The sequence below is a fragment of the Cardiocondyla obscurior genome, linkage group LG04 (assembly GCF_019399895.1).
Source record: "Cardiocondyla obscurior isolate alpha-2009 linkage group LG04, Cobs3.1, whole genome shotgun sequence".
NCBI classification, from domain to species: domain Eukaryota; kingdom Metazoa; phylum Arthropoda; class Insecta; order Hymenoptera; family Formicidae; genus Cardiocondyla; species Cardiocondyla obscurior.
Window position 1 is genome coordinate 7605485 of NC_091867.1, and position 21348 is coordinate 7626832.

At 43.4% G+C, this 21348-nt stretch overlaps 4 protein-coding genes across 5 annotated transcripts in view; 2 read left to right on the top strand and 2 right to left on the bottom strand.

The window, feature by feature from the left end:
- The window catches only part of Poxn (Pox neuro), a 119937-nt gene that overhangs the window by 54331 nt on the left and 44258 nt on the right, over window positions 1-21348 (bottom strand). The window contains exons 4-5 of the mRNA XM_070655274.1: window positions 12000-12233; window positions 11677-11709 (exon numbers count right to left, since the gene is read on the bottom strand). The gene's annotated coding sequence lies outside the window, so the exon portion shown is untranslated. The remainder of the gene's footprint in view (window positions 1-11676; window positions 11710-11999; window positions 12234-21348) is intronic.
- Vajk4 lies at window positions 1322-2661 on the top strand. Its single transcript, XM_070655925.1, has 2 exons — window positions 1322-1333; window positions 1573-2661. Exons 1-2 carry the CDS (start codon window positions 1322-1324, stop codon window positions 2659-2661), a joined length of 1101 nt encoding a protein of 366 aa, XP_070512026.1.
- Prosalpha5 (proteasome alpha5 subunit) lies at window positions 7777-9501 on the bottom strand. The gene is made up of 3 exons (XM_070655281.1): window positions 9301-9501; window positions 8256-8816; window positions 7777-8161 (listed from the first exon to the last, which is right to left on the bottom strand). The coding sequence occupies exons 2-3, from the start codon at window positions 8814-8816 to the stop codon at window positions 7994-7996; spliced, it is 729 nt and encodes a 242-aa protein (XP_070511382.1). The 5' UTR covers window positions 9301-9501; the 3' UTR covers window positions 7777-7993.
- LOC139101826 (ataxin-10) lies at window positions 9519-14651 on the top strand. Of its 2 annotated transcripts, XM_070655269.1 has the most exons (8): window positions 9519-9716; window positions 9791-10243; window positions 10368-10861; window positions 10931-11181; window positions 13668-13731; window positions 13817-14083; window positions 14163-14361; window positions 14491-14651. In XM_070655269.1, the coding sequence occupies exons 1-6, from the start codon at window positions 9610-9612 to the stop codon at window positions 14002-14004; spliced, it is 1557 nt and encodes a 518-aa protein (XP_070511370.1). In that variant the 5' UTR covers window positions 9519-9609; the 3' UTR covers window positions 14005-14083; window positions 14163-14361; window positions 14491-14651. The 2 variants fall into 2 exon arrangements, with proteins under 2 accessions (XP_070511370.1, XP_070511369.1); XM_070655268.1 differs by having other exon boundaries at window positions 13817-14361.

Sequence of the window (21348 nt, forward strand, 5' to 3'; positions counted from 1 at the left end):
CTCGTACGCCGTCGATACGGTTAGCGCGAAAGCTCGGGTTGCACTGAACGGGACAAATGGCGTTGAACGATAACGTTAATGACGATAACGCCGTTTAGAGTGCAAAGGATATCGCGGCGATATCCAGGACTATTGACAATTTGCGTGGCGAAAAAGCGCGAGGAGAGGGAGGGGGGTCGAGGCGGGGAATAAAAAATTAATTTAAGAGAATTGTGATGGATGAAAGTAACATGCGATAGTTAGCGTACGTATTACGATTGGCGACGCAAACCGTCTAATGGGCCGCGACGGTACAACGCGAACGCATGTAATCAGCGTGCGCGAGGAGCGATTAATTCGATCTGGCGATGCATATTAAACGACGGTGGTGTGAAAATACGGAAGCCGTTTCCCCGATATTGTAAACCGTTCGTTTTAGCATTACAAGCTCTCACCGTTGATCAACCGTGAAAAACCGCACGTCGGGCGCAAAGGATAACACGCCGGTTTTAGCCTTTAGCGTTGCGTCGCACATGGCGGCGTCCAATTTTTGTGACATGGAGAGACGGAAATCACGGTGCTGCACATTCGCCGGCCATAACTTCGCGCATGTTAACTTCCTCCATTTACTTCGTGGTCGGGTATACGCATCGCGCGTACCGTGCGCGCCCGTGTGTGCGTAGTAATTGTTAATTAAATAATATTAAAATATCGTGTAGTATTATAATAATCATACATGTAATAGTTATGTAACGCTAAGTAATATTGTAATAATTATATAATATTACATGCAATATATGTATAATGTATTGTGACAAATCTAGTCACGCAATATGCAATCACACCAGATGATACACATTTTTTATGAATTTGTATTATTATTTTATATGTGCGTTTGTAAAAATTACTTCAATTTATTTTCTAAAGTAATAACTATCTTTAAAGTAAAGGATCGAATAAAAAAAAGAAAGTTTATGCAAATGACGATATTATACGAAAGATCTAGTTTTACGTGTAATTGACATGCGTACTCAAATGGGGAAAAAAAAAGAATTAATTTATATACTTATTAATAAATATTTAAAAGCCCCATTAAATGAGCTAACTTTAAACCGCCGCGAAAGAAATTCGTATGCGTGTTCATTTCCTGAATTCGCCCAGGCGACTTTTTTGCCAGTGTACGTAAAGCAAGACCCCCATGCGGGGGTCTTGCTTTAATGTAAGATGAGGTGCAGGGAAAGTGCTAAGCTATTATAGCGCGGAGTATATAAGGCTCAGCTTAGAAAACGAAGCGGTTCAGTTAGTGGTCATACGCCACGCTAAAACATACGTGAACTCAAGAATGAATATCAAGGTAAATTAGTCCGTCCATATAAAACGTAGATCGTTATTGTGCAATTAAAGTACCCGCAAGGTTTTCTTTCTGCATGCGAGTTGAGAATTTTTTTTTTTATTATTTCATTAAAGAATTATCTTAAACCTATAGTATAATAATACAATTTTTTTTGCAACCTAAAATTTTTTTTTTTTTTTACCGTACTACTTATTGATGATATTATATTTTATCATAATGTTATTTTGGCGTGACTTTAGCTTGCCATCATTTTGGTGGCGGTGGCCACCCAAGTTATATGCGCGGAGAATTCGAGTAAGAAGGCAAACAAGAGCTCGCAGAATACCGAAGCGGAGTCAACGGAAAAGAAAACGGAAAAGCGTGGTCTGCAGCACAGTTATGGTGACATAGGGGGTGGCAGTGTCGATCTACACGGGGGCGGTGGTGGCGGTGGTTACGATCATCACGAGCATGTGAAAACGGTGACGGTTGTAAAGAAAGTGCCGGTACCGTATGAAGTAACGAAGCATGTACCTTATCTGGTGGAGAAGCACGTACCGTACGAGGTAAAGGTCAACGTGCCGCAGCCCTATACCGTCGAAAAGCACGTGCCTTACCCCGTGAAGGTGTTCGTCAAAGTGCCGGTTCACGTGCCCCAGCCGTACACCGTCGAGAAGAAGGTGCCGTACGAAGTAAAGGTTCCGGTGGACAAACCTTACGAGGTCAAGGTATACGTGCCACAGCCCTACACCGTCGAGAAGCACATACCGGTGCCAGTAAAAGTTCCGGTACCGCAGCCCTACACCGTCGAGAAACACGTGCCCTTCCCGGTGAAGGTAAAGGTGCCGGTGCCGCAGCCCTACCCCGTCGAAAAGCCGGTGCCCTACGAGGTAAAGGTGCCGGTCGATAAGCCGTACCCGGTCCACGTGCCGAAACCGTATCCCGTTCCCGTGGAAAAGCCGTACCCGGTGCCGGTCGAGAAGCCGGTGCCCTACGAAGTAAAGGTGCCCGTCGACAGGCCGTACCCGGTCCCGGTGGAGAAACCATACGCGGTGCCGGTGAAGGTGCCGGTGCCGCAGCCGTATCACGTTCACAAGCCAGTGCCTGTGCCAGTGGAGAAGCCGATACCGGTACATATCAAAGTGCCGGTCGACAAGCCGTACATCGTCGAGAAGGAGGTGCCGGTTCCGGTCGAGAAGGAAATACCCGTGCCCGTTAAGGTCCCAGTGGCCGTACCCGTTCACATACCGAAGCACGAAGAGCACGGAGACTTTGGCGGCGGCGGTTATGGGGACGGGGGCGACTTCCACGGCGGTTATGGTGGCGGTTACGAATCGTTTCACGGCTGATCGTCGCGACGGGCGAAGCGCGGAGCAGGAGCGCGAGGCGAGCATCGAGAAGCGCTTTTACCTTTAAGAAGCGCTCTCACTTCTTCGATGTTAGATAATTGCGTGTTTTTCTCCGGATCGGGATACTTCTAAACCGGATTAGCTTGCCGATTTTCGAGAAGTAATCCCGAGAGCTCTACGAAATTTTTAGCCGCTTAAGCGAAGGGCCTCTGGCCCGTGATCATTAGGAGAAATATGCAGGTGACAATTAGCTGCAATTGACGAGTTTACCGATATATTGTATTATAATTTCGAAACTGCTGGTAAACGTAGCGATTATTCGGCAATGTTCTTAGACTGTCTATTGCAATAAGTTAAGCGGAATCGATTTTATTGTATTTCTCGCGTAACAAATTGCACACGTTAATAAATAAATTATTTGTGCAATTAATTAATAAATCCATTTAAAACCAAAATAAATTCTGCATACTATTTATATTAAAAAAAAATAAACAAATAAATAAAAATACGCAAGTACATGCAGGTTTTAGCGCATTTGATTTAACGTCAGTCGTGATACCCACGCACAGTATTGCTGTGAGGTATTGCATACCATACTGTGAAACGTTGTATTTAAGTCGAGAGAAAAGCTCATTGTAAAAACAATATACGTATCGTTTTATATCAAAGGTTTAATAAATACTCTGCCTATTACACTTCTTTTTTTTTCGATCCTTGTCTTAATAATAGATCTAAAACACCTGGATTGCTCGTATATATTTTTTTTTATTGCACGGAACGCGATAGATCGCGAGATAACGCGGCGAGGTAGAGTAACACACCATCCGTTATGGTGTATGACGCGCAAATTCACGCTAACCGTATCCAAACGCGCCGCGCGCATAGAGAGCGAGAGTATAAATCAACGTCAGGATTCACTTTCTCGAGAAAATTTTCGTTGGCTGTTGAGCGAGAATTTTGCTCCTCTCGACTCATTGTTCCACGAAGAGTCGCGCATGCCTCGCGTGCCGTATTATCCAAAATATTAATGAGAATAAGAAAAAGAAAAAAAAAAAAAATCGGCTAAACGCGGGGTCCGAAAAGTGTGAGCGAGTTGCTCGTAAATTACGAAAGCGACGCTTTCCGCGTTTGCCTTCCGGTCTGGCGAGCGCAGTAAAAGCCGCGACGTTATTAATGCCAGCCAACCGGGAGATCGTTAAGACTCCCCGGCGCGGAAACGCGGAAAAATCACGACCAAGAGGGTAGGGGGGAAGGAGGGAGAAGGGTGTACCCGAGCCTCCGAGACAGAAGCTGCGCGAACTTCCGCAAACACTTTCGATTCCCGCGCGAATCTCAAATCCCCCGTGCCCGGGCCGGCAATTAAGAGCACTAGATACACGCTGCGCGTTCAAGAAAGCATTACTTTCTCCGTCGGGGCCATCGAGCTTGGCCGCCGCGAGCACACGTAAAACGTCATACCCCAACGCGCGTCCGCGAGACATCCGAGCGCGATCTCTCGCCACTCCTTTCACCAAGTCGATCTTTCCCGGATTGCGATTTGATAGGATTGAGATAGGACTCTTTCGCAGCGTACGGTCTGCGCGGGAGACGTCACCGCAATATTACACGCGAGCCCCTCCGCCCCCGGTCCGATAATCCCGCGTTCTCTTAGCCGCTAATTAATATTTCGTCAAACTAATGCTTGATACATTTTTATAAAAGTTAATTTCGTTTAATTCGACGGCGCGGATATTTCGCTCGGCGGAGGAAGGATAAAATATTTCTGGTGAAATTGGGTCGGCCACATTAACGAACGAATTTCCTGTTTCGTTACACAGGACGGACAGCCGGCTTTACCCGGGGTTTCCTATCGATATTATCAGCCACCGCGGCGGCGGCGTAATTGAAATTCGCGGCGCGCAATTAAATACGAATAAAGATTAAGATATCCGTTGTACGGCCGTGTCTGAAACCCGGTTTCACCGCCTCTCACGGCCGCTCTCGTTCGACCGCTAATAAAATTTAGATTCCGCGTCTGTTTATGCGTGGCAAAAAGTTTACGGAAAACCGCGGGCTGCGGTATTATCGAACACGGGAGAAATCGATATAATGATGCAACAGCCGAGAGAATCGTCGTAAAATACGTTCTCTCTCTCTCTCTTTCTTTCTTTTTTCCCCCCTCGTTCCCTCCCGCCGTGACCATCGTTAAGTGCAATTTATAATATCGGACGTACTTAGGTGGCACATTATTAGAACACGTAACGAGCCAACGACAGCATTCGTTAGTGGCCGATGAAACGATCGCAATAATACGCGACTACGCGCCGTTATACGCGCGATGTACGATATTATACGAGGGAAGAGAGAGACGGCGTGCGTTCACGTTGGGCGAACGACCCGGCTCTCCGTGAAAGTGAAAAAAATGACGACGATTCTGCGATGCGTGAATTATAGCCCCACGTTGCACGCGGTATCGGACTCTTACCTACGCTGAGATGCCGCGCGCACTTCCGGTTTTCTATCGGCGCTCTTTGGTAACAGTGCGGAAGAAAGTTTCCTGCCGCGACGCCACGCGCTGGCTAGCGATTTGTATTTCATTTCGTCTAGCTGGAAGATGCGCGGTTTGTTTCCGGACTGACTTTGCGTAACCACGATTTCGTAATTGCATCGATGGGAAGATAATATTACGCATCCAAAAGGAGTGCTCTACAGAAGCGTTTCACCTAGTGTCCATCCAGAGTATTTTTCATATTCTTCTAACGCGCATTTGTTTTATCTTTATACGACTGTTCGAATTATATTCTGTATTTTTATTTTATATTTTTAATGTCGGTTGATTAAACAAAAATTAAAAAAAAAAAAATTAAAAAAGAAAAGAAGACGCCGCCTTTACGGTTTTCTCGTGATAAAATGGGAGGTCAAATCGCGTAAACTAAATTTCTGCGCCATTATCTACTTCCACGTCGCTTCTCCGACGTTTCAACCCCGTTCCAGGCTCGTTCGCGAAGGAAGGGTGGCGAGGGTGGGCTCTCTTATCCGTTGTCGCTGCGGCGGCTGTCGGTGGCGCGACTGTGAAGCGAAGGCAATTATCGTAGCGAAACTTGAACGCGGCAACGCGCTCCGAGGACGACGGGCTTTCGGCTTCGATGTGTGGGAGTGAGTGTTTGGCGTCTGATACGACGGGTCAGGTCCCCGGGGATTCTCAGGGACTCAAACGGGACTATCCCGCCGGCGCCTCTCTCTCATCACAGTTAATTACCAGTCCTCGGCCGCGCTCGAGTCGGTCTCTCTTTCTCACCCCGTTTACCTTAGTCCCTTAGTCCTCCTCGAACCCATATCGCTTCCGAGCGATCCACCCTCAATAATCCACGACTGTACCGTTTCCTACTGTTCTGGAATCTTTTTTTTTAAATCCTGATTTTTTTTTCCGGTCGAAGTTATTTTCGCGAGGCACGAGATCGATTATTAACCCGTATCGCGCGATAAAAAATCAATTGCTGTTTCTTTCCTTATTTCTTTTTTTTTTTTGTAAGTATCATTGTGCACAACTTGATAATCGCGAGAGATTATTTATAAGATCTACTTCGAAAGTTACTTTTCTATCAAATATATATTATTTCTGAAATATTATCTTGTGTATCAATTCTGCTGCAATCGTTTTCTCGAATCGTAATAAAAGTTTCCATCCAATTATTATTAGACTTTCCCTGAATTAAGCGCACTCGCGAGAGATACGCATCTCGCACAACGCGCGTTCCTTAACGCGAAAAATATCGCGCGGGTACCGCTAAGCGAGAGAGAGAGAGAGAGAGCTTTAAAAAAAATTTTTTTTTTCTTTCTTTCTTTCCATACGGTTAATGGATTCGATTCGCGCGGGATACAGGGTGCGTCAGGCATGGCGGGACAAAAATGTAGATTCGTCCACATTTCAGCGGTGTCACACGTATAGACGTTTTAAGAGTTACGTACAATCAATAGGCGACAGGGAAACCCCCGTGGGAATCCAAGCGAGCGAATCGTAGCGGGATTGAACGCTTGAAATGGAATAATATCCAATAATCTGGCAGCCGAGAGAACGGGATAAAAAGGGACGTTTTATCGGAGCATCGCAGCATCCAACCGAGCGGCATCCGACCATTTCCGCCAAGCTCCCGGACCCATTTCGCCCCGTTCTCGGCTAGCCGGCAAAATTAATTATTGATTTCGGATACGCGCATTCAGTCGCGGCGGGCAGCTTTTAATCGAAAACGAGCCATCCGTCGCACACCCATTTCCGACCGCTACGAATTTAACAACGAATCGATCTGGAAATGCCCATTGTATTACGCTATTACTGTCGCACTCGTGGCAAAAAACCTCCGACCACTCGCGGTTATTCGTCAATTCCTTTTTACGATAATTTTCAAGGTACGCGACGGCAACGCACATCGGATGTTAGATAAGTATTTAGAAATTTTAGTTCGAAAAAATTTAAATTAAATAAATAAAATATTTAAACACGATGCAATTATATAATATATAGATATGTTATCAACATTAATTTTTTAAATATTTTAATAATACGTAACTTTTTTAATTCGATTATTTTATGTTTATCTATTTGATATTCAAATTGACTGAACTATTATATAGAAAGATAAAATATAAGAATACATACAGACATGAAAAGGTAAGGAACGTAGGAGCATCTGGAGTAAGGCATCTAGACTGCCGTCTTGATTTACAGTTTACCCGTTAAGGGAAGTAGAGGGCTGGGATAAAAGAGTTGGCAAGGAGTTACCAGCTGCTGGTTTCGACAGATTTTCGTCCGACTTTACGTTTAAGTCTATCAGCTAAATAAAAACGGGGAAAAAATTTATATTTTGTTTCACGTGTACATGTGAGGTACTATTATTACTTCCTGCGCATAAGTGTTTAATACCTAATGTTTTTCTCAACCGATATTTTTTTTTTAATAGAAACAATTTGCATATACGTTTACATAAAAACGTATATGTGCTTCAATCAAATTTTATTCTTACATTAAATTTAATTTTATAGTAAAATTTTTTTTTTTAATTTTAGAATAATAATAATCAAGGAAAATATAGGAAGTACTTAAAGGAAAAATGTAAAAGGGCATAAATCCACTTTACATACGTTTCTTTTCTTCATATTTTCTTTTTAAAGAAAAATAAATGAAAATATTAAATATACATAGGCATAAAGTAGTCGCTTCATGTGTAAAGTGGAGATATAATTTACATTCGCGCATTAAACGCTATTTTATTAAGAAAATTGTTTCTTTTTTTTCCTCCGTGACCTAATGTACCGCGAACTCGCTCGTTATATCTCGTATGTACTTATATAGCTTTTAAGCAATATCTTTAATCACCTCTTGTAATTCCGCCTTGCTAAACATGTGAAACAATTGTCCGGGTGTCATTGTCATCACTTCGATATTGGTATCGTTTAGTTTTTCTTCCATTACTTGTTTCAATATTGTCAGCGCAGATTTTAACGCTTCCTTGAGCGTCATGGACTGCAACGAGAATTTAAATAATTCGTTTAACTGTAATTTCTAATTGTGGAAAACTAATTGTCATTTCGACAAGCTTGAGTTTAATGGAAATTACCTTGTGATACACCTCTTGAAGATTCTGTTGCGCTCCCTCGCTACCAGAGCCTATAGCTTTTGCATCGAATTGAACGAAAGTACCAGACGGATCCATGTGATACAACTGTGGACCTTTCTCATCGATTCCAGCAAATAGCATTGCTACGCCAAATGGCCTGGACATAGCAGTGCCATCATCGTCGCTGTCTCCAAACTGTATAGCCAAATTAGATACAGCTTGCGCAGTCGACTCCACAGTCATTCTTTCGTTGTAAACAAACCAATGGTTTTGGCATTCAACTCGAGCTCTATCGATCATCGTTCGCGAATCGGCCATTAAACCAGATGCGGCGCATCCTATATGTCTATCGATTTCTACGATTTTTTCTACAGTCGTTGGTTCCATTAAAGAAGAAGTAATGCGCTTCTCCACTGCCAGAACAACGCCCTCCGTCGTGGCAATTCCAATGGCAGTGGAGCCAAGCTTTATGGCTTCTATAGCATACTCAACTTGAAATAATCTCCCTTCCGGAGAGAAGGTGTTTACGCCACGATCGTATTCAGAACGTGTCAGAAACATCTAGAAACGGATAAAAGTTCAGAAGCTAGTCACGAATAATGTAAATATGTGAACCATTACACTTAACTATTTTGTATCGCGTGAAGAATATTTATTACATTTAAAATTAAATAAATATAATATAAAATATACTTATTCATTATTAATTTTCAAGAAAGTGACGTGAAATCGGCGTTATGACAATACCTTTAACCTCTTGCAGAAACCGAATTTGAGGTTAGGCGTTACTAAAAACGAAAATAGATTCACTACAGTCTTAAAACGAGAACGCCTAATATTATACGCAATTATAAAGCGTAACCGAGCACTCAAATATCGACAGAATCGGATAAAAGCTCAATGATTGACAAAATAACAAACTGCATGAGTAAGTCGGTTAACCAAGAATGACATGGCAAAACGAATATTTCGCGAACAATAGTCAAGGGTAATGGTTTACGTGATACTTAGCGTTACGAATTTTCAAGCTGAGTTATGAGTTTACCTTAAATGCTGTATTTTAATTAAAAGCAGGCACAAAAGTACGAAATGCCGACTTGTCACAAACGCCAGTCACGGAGAGTGCAGAGAGATAATTGAATGCGATGGAGCAGCAACTGTAGCAAAACTAACCGCGACCAACGTCGTAAGGCACCTCAAGGTGCATTTTCATCCGGCGACGTCACGAACACGTCGATGATATATATTATACTACATGGCTAATCACGTGCTCCGTCAATTTGGCGATTGACGACACGTGCTTGTGAAAAGTTGTTTACAACAAACGAGCGAACATCGGCAACTTTTGTCAAAAATGACAGAAATTAACTCGCACATATTACAAACGATTCTAAATGAGAAAGATTGGGACCAGTTGTTAGAAAATGTTAAACCAAAGGACTTCGTCAAACAGGAATCGGGGTACGTAAGGAGCAATAATATTTACCACGTGCTAATTGGTAGGTAATTAAGTGAAATAAATTATTTCGTTTCAGGACGATGCCTGATGCAAGAATCTTAGCACAAATGTGTCGAGTGCTCGTAAGTGACGCTACTCCTGAAAAGATTAGAATCCTGTGCTTAAAGTGTTTGGGTAACTCTTGTTTCGATAGTTACAAATACGAACGACATGAGACAGAGAACGTGAATTCTGTCAAGTACAATGAAAATTTGTACAACGACTTGGTGGAGAGCAACTTGTGTATGCGCAAGAAAAATTGTAATTATCCTCACTACTCTCATTTTCCTTACGACGGAGCGATAGACTGGACTATAGATTATATTAAGTTTCATGGTGAAGCTGTAGAGAGCTTGAGTAGCAACGAATTGGATATTCTTAGGCTCAGTATTCAGTTTTTAAGCAATTTATTTACGTATGCATGTTCAGATCTTATGTCTGCAGATGTTTTAAAATATTTAAACCGAGATGACTTGAAACAATCTATTTTGTAAGTAAATATACTTTAATAATAATAAATTTAATAATATTAATAATATGACAATTTTTATATGCTTTATGTGTACTTTAATCTATTTTTTGATTACTTGATAGATGGTTTTAATTATTTTTAGAAATTGCATCCAGTCAGATCACAAGTTCCTCACGAGTGCAAGTTGCATATATGTACACAACGCATTAAAAAATTTATGTGAGAGTTATTTCGCAATGAATGAAAAAAATCTATGCTTGCAGTTACTGAAGCCTCTCAAAGAAGGTTTTAAATCTGCGAGGGATGCGCTGTTTCTTTTGTTACATCAACCGAATGTATTTAAAGATGTATACAGCAATATAACTATGAGTGAAAAGCTAGATTTACTTGAAATTATTTATAATGAAATCTGGGAATCTTGGCAGACCGATCTCAAGGCAGTGCTCACAAAGGATCAGGCTGAGTTTCTGGCGCTAACTTTTTGTAAAAAGAGCGATCTTATTTTGAAAACTGTGGATACATATGTGAACAGTGTAGATCCTAAAGAAATTATCCTTATTCTGAATATTTTGGGACTTTTTACTACGCAATGCGAGATCTCGGAGAATGCCAGAAGCTTACTTATTAATTGCAAATGTAAGTAGCCTCGGTTTTTAGTAGAATCTCAGTGGACGTAAAAATGATATGATTGCATTATATTTATAGATCTATTAATGTCCTTACAAATGATGGGAAAAGAAGCAGACAACTATTTTACTCCAATAACAAGTTTAAGTCAAGTGGCACCTAATGTTCAAAGCAAAGCTGCAAATATGTCGAGTGCAAACGATTTCAAGGAGTCGAAAGCAACAACGGCAAAGTGTGTCCCAGAGGAACACCCCGCCTACGGTTTTAAAGCAGGATTAATACGGCTCATTGCAAATATGGTACATAAGAACAAAATGTGCCAAGATCTGGTACGTACAGAAGTTTCATATATAATATATTTTAGATATAAAAAAAAAAAAAAAGAGTAGATAAATTATATAATTTATCTGGTGTCGATAAGAAATGTTCCCTCCCTACTAAACCTGAACGTTTGATTCGTTACCGCGTGCATCCCGTTAAAGTGCGCCTCGTGGTTGTGAGACGAACGAAAATGGCAATTTCAGATCGTATTAATTTGTATCGGCGGCGAGAATATATGTAGAAAACCTTCCTCGGATTTTTATTTAAGCAGAACAAGAGTTAATCCTACCTAATGCCTAATAAGAAACTAAATTTATTAGACGCGAGCTACGCGAATCTGTTTTTATTCATATTTAATTTATGTTTTTATATTTATACGAGGTGCGGGATTTATTTTATCATTTTATTTTATACCGCGATATTATTAAACTTATTTTTTTTTACGAGGAACATAGAATTTCCCCATAGCGTTAGTGTAATAAAAAAATATGTTACTGACTCACCGATTGATGCGCAGCAGCGGAGTTACGATGATCCTGTAACATACAAATACAAAATTAATTATAGACATGTTCGAATTAATATCTACTGCAAAATAAAAAATTTTGTACGCGCCTCTAACTAGTTTCTCAAGTCGGCAATTAAGAACAAAGTTATTTATTAACCGAACAAGATTTTAAAGCGATTAAACGATTTTGAAATAAAAAACTTTCTTCTCTACTAATTATTAAACTCTATTACTTTTCAATTGCTATTAAAGCCACAAGACAATCCCGATGAATACCGAAAAACTATTAATTTTTAATTAAAAAAGAATTATGCTTACCATGGGGTTGCTCCGCCGATGCAGGATGCCTTTCCGAGGCCTCCTCCTCCTCTCAGATGGGACGTGTCGAGTCATCCTTCCGCGCTTTGGACACTCGCGACAACCGCGACCGGGTGAATTTATCGCGAGAGTTAATTAAAACACTAGTCGATTAAAATCTTTCGCGCGACACCACTGAACGGCATTCCCGAGAAACCTAACCGAGAAAATGACCGACAAAACGGCTGTGATTATCTGAAACAGAAAAAGGTTTACCTGATTAGTATTATGTTTAACAATCTTCGCGTCAGCTACTGATATTTCGGGACGTACTGATCTAGGCTTATTGCGCGCAATGACCTGTGCTAACTACGCACTCGCCGACTGCCGCATGGTATGAGGTGACTGTGATTACCTCGACTGACTGCCGCATGGTACGAGGTGACCACGTGATCACCTTGACTAGCGGGAAGCGGTTACCGCGCTCCAAGTCAACAATAATAAATAAAGGGTGCGTTCCAGCTAGCGACAAAAGTCGACTCGATACAGCACAGTGAATATTTCATTCTTGTTGTCAATTATATTAAACAATATAACCGTATCGCTAGCTAGAAAGCATTCAAAGTTATTTTATTATCCGAATAAGATTTTAAAGCAAATAAATTATTTAAAAATTAAAAACTTCTCTACTAATTATTAGATTCACTGTTACGTTTTAATTTCTATCAAAGATACGTTCATAGATTAGATTAATCGTTAATACTATTTATAGTATTCCCTAATTACCCTAAGTAAATGAACGTAATCATTGTTCGAATATATATTTAAATTACATTTAAAGGAACGGAAAGAGGATCGTACAAAGTACGAAATAAATACGCGTAAATAAAGTTCTTTTTTTTTAATGGCAAAAACGCAAGTACTTTAACTGCACGTCGCGAAACCACTCGGCGGTATCTTAAGCTTCGCACGTGAGGAAAAAGAATGACCGTAAGCGCTCGTTGGCCGCCGTTCGAGCTCCGGCCACACAGAACGATGTTCGCGCACTCAAAGAGGATTAAAATTATACCTCGTGAATGACGATAACTTATTTTCAAGCAAGTAGAGAACATGGGCAGTTGCAAAGTATAAATTCGGCTTTTGTTGCGCGTAGGCTTGTGCGTTACGCGTGCACCGGTATATCGATATTTCTCTCCCGCTGATTACATCTCACGCGCGAGCGGATGATACGGAATACGCGAACAAAAGATATGCAATAGCACGCGGCCTGTCGTGCCAGACAAAGCGAAATTAAGCGTTCCGTCTGACCAGGGATGCAGCGAGATGATCGAAATCTGATATTCACGTTGCAAATTTAACGAATCTGCGAGATGACGAAGCTCGCGTCGCGTGCATATTGACAGATAAATTAGTTATGATGAATCAGAGCGGAAACACGTGCCTGCGGGCGGGAAATTAATTCAGTCTCTCCTAGGACCGAGGATGACACGACGTCGCTGCGGTCACGATAGGACGCAGATAATTTTTTTTGCCGGTCATTCGTCGTAATAAATTTGTCGTTGGCACGGAATCATTTACATAAAGCGTCACTCAACCGATCGATGTCTAAAGTGCTTTTCACGAACCAATGTCGAATAATTCTATTTTAACGTTTTATATTAAAAAATAATAAATTATGTGTAATTTCAGTTTCGCGAAATAGACGGAATTCCACTGCTTCTGGATTGTTGTAACATCGACGCGAGGAATCCACGTAAGTGTACTTTTTTTTATATTTTTTTTACTTTTATTTTAATTTTTATTGTACCCCTTTGACATTATCGATAATTTTTATGTAGTTATCCTGCAATGGACCATTCTCGCTTTGAGAAATCTGTGCGAGGAGAATCTTGAGAATCAGAAAATTATTAAGAATTGCGAAAAGACGGGCGTGCCGGATAATCCTGCGCTACAAGAGATGGGATTGACTCTGCACGAGGACGCGGATGGGAAGTCGATTCGTATCGCTCCTCTTCGTCGCAATTAGGAAGATTTACCGTTTTCCAGGACAGCGAGGATCGCTCACGGCGATCAATCAAATCAAGACAATTATCAAGCTATAACTTGTTAGTACCGATAATATCCCTGATAAAATACAATGATCGGCTTATCTCGGTACGCATAAATAATTATTATTCCAATTAGCTGTAACGTACCCTGCTCCACCACTCGCTAACAAAAAAAATTGCGCCAACGCGGTGCAATTACAACGATTTGATGTGCCATTCGACGAAATACGACGTGGCACAGCATAGAGAGATATTTTATCTACATTCACGGGCGAGTGATTTACGATACAATAAAAGCTGCCGTGAGAGTTCACGGTCTATTAGTAATTGCTAATGTAAGTATACCGCCGCTATCGCTGATCAATCAATTGCTACGCGAAATGGACTTTGTCTCTTTCAAGTAACGAGCTCTCGTCGGGATTTCATTAGGGAATAATTAACATTTTTTTTTTTTTTTTTTTTAGACGGCGCGGTACTACAAATCGATAAATAAACCGTCCGCGCGTCCATCTCGCTCGAAGTCGCTGGCCGAACGAAGACGCCAGGATTCCCGGTCGAGGATTATAGAACCTCCAATTACGCTGTCAAGGTACACCGGGGTTTTAATAAATAATTTCTCCATTAATTAATTGCGCGTGTCTTAATTCTCCTCCCCCGTCCCGTTTTCCCCGTTTTGAGACGTTAATTTCTCACGTCCGTGACGGTTTCTCGTCGCGAACAATTTTATGATGAGGTACGGCTAACGTCGTCCTGCGCGTAATAGGTGTTTATTAATGTCATCCGCGAGGCGCGGGCTTTCAGGCGAGAGCGAGCGAGAGGAGTCGCGCTGGTGGGTGAGAAATCCGCCTGCGCGGCACCAACTTGTCCGTTAATTATACCGGAAGTTTCGAAATACGCGAGAGAGACAGTTACGTTTTCCTTTCTAATGGAATTCCCCGGAACGGCGCGGCTCGACCGGGTATCGAAGCCTCCCCCCTTCCCCCCCCACCCCCCGGTATAACGTATCGATAAATAAGTGATATCAGATAATTATCTCTCGAAGGGCGCGTACCGCGCGCGTTCTATTTAGCCGTGATACGCGACGGCATGCGCCTCGGAGGGATTTACGAAATGTAATAATAGGTTTCGGGACGTAATGTGCGATCTAATCGAGCGTGACCAATCGCTGATTTACGGCGCGGTTTCAATGAAGAATAAGATAACGAATAGTTGCGGCATATGTACACGAAATCGACTTTTATCCCGCGAGTGATAAGTATGCGCGCTCTCTTTTCTCTGTCGATTTCCCGTTGCAATAAAGAACGCAGGAATTATCTCGCGCGGAGTTACGTTTTCGAGGGACCTTTGTAAACGAGAGCCGACTCCGCGATAAAATGCCTCAAAGCTTGCGCGTTTCTCACGCGAGAGCAGATAGGTATACGGTACGCGTATCCCGCGTTCCGTAAATTACTTTTGATTTAAATATCGGCTCATCTCGTGCGCGATCAATCTTGGACGTGCGTAATGGCGAGCAGTTAACGCATCAATTTATCAGTTAATTACAGACGCGGTTAATCGCCGCGGGTAATTATTTCCGCGCAGGAGAGACGCGCTTTGCCGTGCACCTCGATAGTCTCGCGAGAGACCGAGCTTGAGGGAGCCAGATGAGATTCCTGCCACGTGAGCCACTTCGATCGCGATCAATACATCGATAGAAGTGGCCCATGTGATCCAAAAAAGAACACAGGCGCTCGGAAATACCTAAATCAGTGTAAAAGATGCTAAAAATATATTCCTCGCGTATGGGAGCATCGTTTATTTATCGCAGCCCTTTAGATTTTATTAATCTATTTATATTTCTGTTTATACATATATTTTTTTTGCCCGTTTTTACTTTTTCTTCAATCTTTATTTTACGTATTACTTGTTATGAAGTTATATGCATGAAATATTATTTTAATTACGCCAACGACATTCTTACTCTAATTCGCTCTTGAAATAAGACGGGGACTCCTTAAAACTCCAAAAACTCGAGTTTTTCCTAAAAAGGGTCTTCTACGTTTAGTAACGTATACTGAACTGAGGCCTGACTGGCCGCACATGCGCGTAAAAACCCGTCCCATCTAACATTACTGTGAGACCCGTGGACGAATCCCGCCTACTTGTAAGAATCGATCTGAGTAATTAATTGAATTCGATGCAATACTGCGTCCCCGTAAAAGAAATATCCTCCAGCGCGCTGAGGATTTCGACGATCCGCCAGCCTTATTAATATTCATAGACGCTGACGAGGGAAGCGTAAAAAGCGCTCGGTCGTGCGTGAGATCGCTCAGGTGCGTAAATTCTGATCGGCTCCTTGATAATCAACTCGTTGACGCAATAAATTTCGGCGAAAGATAGTCGTATCGAGGGAGGGAACCGACGGGCGAGACCCCAACTTTAGATAATGTCACCTGTTTGTTTCCAATTTATATTTGTATTTGAAATTGTGCAAATCACTCTCGTCACAAATTGAGAAAAAATTGGGGATAATATTCGATCCCGGCGATCTTACATAGAATAACGTAGAAAATAATGCGTAAAAGCAGACCGTTGCAACATTTTTTCAGCGTACCTTTCTCTCGCTGAAAGCTTTAATGTAAATTTTTTTAAGACAAAGCCGCTGCATTTCGACACGATAGACAGATAGATCCATCGTTCGTTGCAGTAGGTACCCTATAGGGATAGAAAATCGAACCGGCAAACGAACTAGATTCTCGTATCAACGAGGCTGCAAATTGAACCGCGTCGGCGCCTAATAAGTCGCGGATTCTCTCCGCGATACCGAGGCCCTCGCGCGCGCCCACGCGTGATTCTCTCAAAGAACCCCGACACGGCGATATATTTCCCATGTGCCCTCGTATACTTTACATACGTCGTATGCGCCGCGCATTTGTACGAAAGAGTCGGATCGACGTAAAGGGTCGTGCACAACGCACCGCCGAGGATCGAGAATCCTTCCTACAGCCACAGCGTTAAAATGAGAGTGATCCAAAGACGAGCTTCGAAAAGAGTGGTATTTTTACGTTAAAAATTTGTTTAAAACAAACGGCGCCGGCCGCGCCACATTTTGCGAGAGGACTGGGGAAGAAGAATTGCGGAAGAAAATGACAACCGCGTGTGGTTAATTATAAACGTAAAGAGGACCGGGCGTACCGAGAGCACGCAGACCGCGCGATATATTTTAACGACTGCCGCACACGCGGTGCGTGAGCCGTAAATGTTACGCCGAGCCAGAGATTCGTGTAACAGCCACTAAAAGCGAGTTTCGTCCCTTTATGGATCGTAAAGGCAAAGGATATTTGGAATGGGGGAAACCACTGCTTAAATTGACCCGACTCGCAGTTAAGTAAAAGAGCGCGAGGCATCGACCGTGTCTTAAGTATAACCGGGGCTAATCTTCGAAAAAATGCCATTGTCAGCACGCTGGTTTCCTTTCAGGAAAGAGATCTTAAATCCATCACGACGACATCGTGTCTCACAGGCAGAGGACATATAATAATTAATAATTATTATTATTAATATATGTATAATTAATAATATAATCATTTTTAATCTTTGTTCGAATAAATACAAATATAAATAGAAAACAATGCACGAAGTGACTGGAATATTTTATTAATTAATGACGATAACGATCGCCGCTTTTCAATTGTGCACGTTTCGGTTTACTCGCGTAAATTAATCCTGTTTCAATCCGTGCGCGCGTATTGTTCGATGAAAAGTCCGCTCTAATTACCCCGTGTAAATGGAGCCGCGCGTCCATTTCTCGAGAGACGGACGTCGCTCGTAAACAATGACAATGGGGCCCTGCCGTCTGCAGAGCGGATGCCGGCAGCCCTCATGATGGCCGCCCGTGATCCCGGTCCGTCCGTCCGTCCGTCGGAGTTAATTAATCGCACCGAACGATCTCCATTGAAATGGAATCTGGATAAATTTTCCGTGCTGATGCTGCCAGGCTCTAGCATGTGGGTATTATCTTTACGACCTCTTCAAAGAGGAGATGAGACGCCGGGGCGGCGAGGAGCGAGGGGGGCAGGGGACGCATGCGCGCGATACGGTCGTACCGGTGCACCGAAACCGGAGAACCTGTTATCAGCGAAACAGTGGCCTGGGACTTGGTCCAATTATCACGCAGCCGAGACGCCGTGGTTGCCCGGTCCGCGAAACGCGTCGTCCTCGTCGCTCTCAATTCCGACCTCGCCGAAGAATACCTCGTGTCCACGCCGATCGTCAACGCCGCGTTCACTAACGTCGCCGTCCCGGGAAGAGATCGAGAGGTTTGCGAAATTAGCCGGGGATCGCGATCGCTCGATCTGGCTATCTACGTTGACGCGCCCCCTCGTCTACGTTGTCGCGGTGTAGATAGAAAATAATAGCCGAACGTGACAGTGCGCTTTGCGCGTAACGTGTTCTCGGTACAGTGTTATCGCCGTTCGCTAGGTAAAAGTGTTCGGGACATGTTGAGGACGGCGTGCGACTTGACGTGAAATTAAATGCGAGCGCAAGTCATCCGAGAATGACTCCGAGAAAATGCGTCTCGCCCGTTATTCCTTCGCAGCGACGCGGACGGAAATTGCAGCGTGACACGTCGAAGGTGTTACACGCTGAGCGGGACATGATACGCTCCCCGTCCTCGGAAAACTTTCGAGCCGCCCAATGCGCGTGTGACGTATGACTGTTGGGATACGCGACGCACAGGTGATACTCTTCGAGGAGAAAGCGTCGTTATTATCGGACGAGCCCAAGTGGCCCAATTTGTACCGCGCCGTTAAGGAGCGACAGAGATGATTTATGAAAACGGCGGACGCGCTAATTGCCTGCCGATGTGATTCATCGGGCGGTGTCGTTGCGGGCCCGGGCACCGTCGGGCTGCTTTGTGAGGAAGCGGCCTGAAATAATCCTCGTCGATTGCAATTGCACGGGGTATGCAGCTGCTTAATTACGATACGGCATAATGAGGGAGATTCGGTGCTTACTCCTGAGGTAAGACCGGCTTAAATCATACTTCTGAGATCATATTTTGTGATCTTACGTTTTATTAATGATATTTATCGTGTTTATCAATTCATACTCTATAGAAATAAACGACTTTTTTTATATTTATTTTTTTATTTTTTTAAGAAATAGAAGAGTTTTGATTATTACGCTGCTTATATGTTTTATTATATTAATAACATTTTCAGGGTCGCACGTTATGTTCGAAAAAAAAAGAGTAAATTAAAAAAGAAGCCGCGTTATCGCGCACGAGGACTTAAATTTCTCTAAAAAGGCGTGAAATTAGTTATCTCAACGTTCGCCTGGCGTTTCCTCGTGCCGACCTACGAGCCCGCTCGCTTGCTTTCGACACCGTCATTTTCTCCTGTTCTCACGATCTTTTCGCGTCTTCGCGCTCGTGTTACTCCTCTTTCGATTTCACTCACGTCGTTTACCGTTTCCATCGCGCGGCGGCTCTTAAAATCATGTATTTCCGTGGCGGGGTAGGCCGGGGCCTTTTTTTCCTCCGAGAGAAGCCTCGTTTCGCCGTCCACCTCCCGGTCTCTCCCGCCGGTTCTCTTCCCTCTCGCGTTCCTCTCTCGTCCCGTTTCTCTCTCCCTCCACTCGAGAAGCCCCGGTGTAACAATGGCTGCCCTCTAATTATCGGAAGACCGCGGCACTTTAAAAAGATCCCGAGAGCCCATCACGAGAATCCGTTTCGTTCGCTCCTTAAAATTTCTCTTCCCGCTCTACCTCCCTTCTTTCCTTATACTCTTTCTCTTTCTCTCTCTCTCTCTCTCTCTCTCTCTCTCTTTCTCTCTCTCGTTCCCTATTTCTCCGAGGTATCCAAGACGTTGGTAACAAAAACAATCAACCTGGTGATCGTTGCTCGTGGAAAATTAGTTTAGCCCCGCGAGAGCATCTACCGCGAATTCGCAGCAGCCAAGTCGGTCCACGGTCGATCGTTCGAACGTGCGCATCACGAGATGCGCGGAATCACCGGAGATAAAAAGAAAAAAAAAAAGTATCCCGCGTCTCAAAGTAATTAATTGAAAGCTCATGCCGTGGATTTCTCTATTTATCCCTGATAAACATATCACTTTTGCAGACTAGTCATTTCTGCATCTTATTAAGGATACGCTCGACGATTGCTCATTATTACGAAATGCAACTGGCCGATCGTCTGAAATGCCCGCGTAAACGTTGTATATGTTACTCCAGGGCTCTCTAATATCGATCTCGCGACGCGAGTAGACGTTCTCGAGTGCGGGAGATCACGACGACGCTTTCCGGTCGGCGAGAAAGATTGTAGAAGGGAGGAAAGCCGCGGCAATAAAGAGAAAATAGCGGCCGTGCGACGAGAAGCGCGGAGTCGGAATGGGCGTAACCCAAGGCGAGCTCGCTCTCGTACCTGTTGCTCGTTGCTTCCTATTAAATACTCAGCCGACCCACACTAGAAAGGACTCGCGTCCACGTCGGTGACCAATGACTAAGAGCGAGGTGAGGTTCTTTTCCACCCTTTCCACGCGGATATACCTTCGCCTCCTCGTCCGGTACCTTCTTCGGGATCGGTGCGGCTCGCCGCCGCTTCCAAATGCGACGCTCGCGGCTTAAAACCGGACGCGCCTAACCGCGACGACGATCGCGCGCCTTTTCCGTACAAGAAACGCTCGGGGGGAAAAAAAAAAACAAAAAAAAAATCCACGCTTTCTCGCGGATTCCGCCACCGGTTGATTTATGAGAGCGCGGCGGGAGGCGGGAGATTTCTAATCGTGAAATTCTCGCAGTATATAAACGCTTCCGAGATTGAAATTCGAGATACGGTTTAGTAAACGTCTGTCTGTAAAATGTCTTTTATAAAAAAAAAAGAAAAGTATAAGGTCGTGTCTTTTGTCACGGAAATGTCGCCATTAGTCGTAAACCCTTTTTGAAGTAAACTTCTCCATTAGCTCTATTATTCGCTAGACTTTTTTCTTTTTCTTCTTTTTTTTTTTTTTTCCCGCTACATCGTCGACATGGTTTGCTCGCCCCATTTTTCGTTCGGATTTCGTCGCTTCCCCTACGCTTTTTGTAGCGCTATTTTTCTTTAGTGATATCTCTTTGTGCACTTCTATTAGCGGTTTGTATTTCGAGCAGATGTTTGTCGGGTACAATGTCTTCTACACGCTAGCCAGTTTAGGCCTCCCGGCGGCATTGTATCCACCGAGATATAAAAGATTGGGGTAGGCTCTTTCGGGGCCCTAGCAACGACACCGCGAAGGAAACGTGTTTACTCTGTTCGGGACGGGCCACGGTATCTCAAGAGGGTACAAGCCAGCAGAGATTTT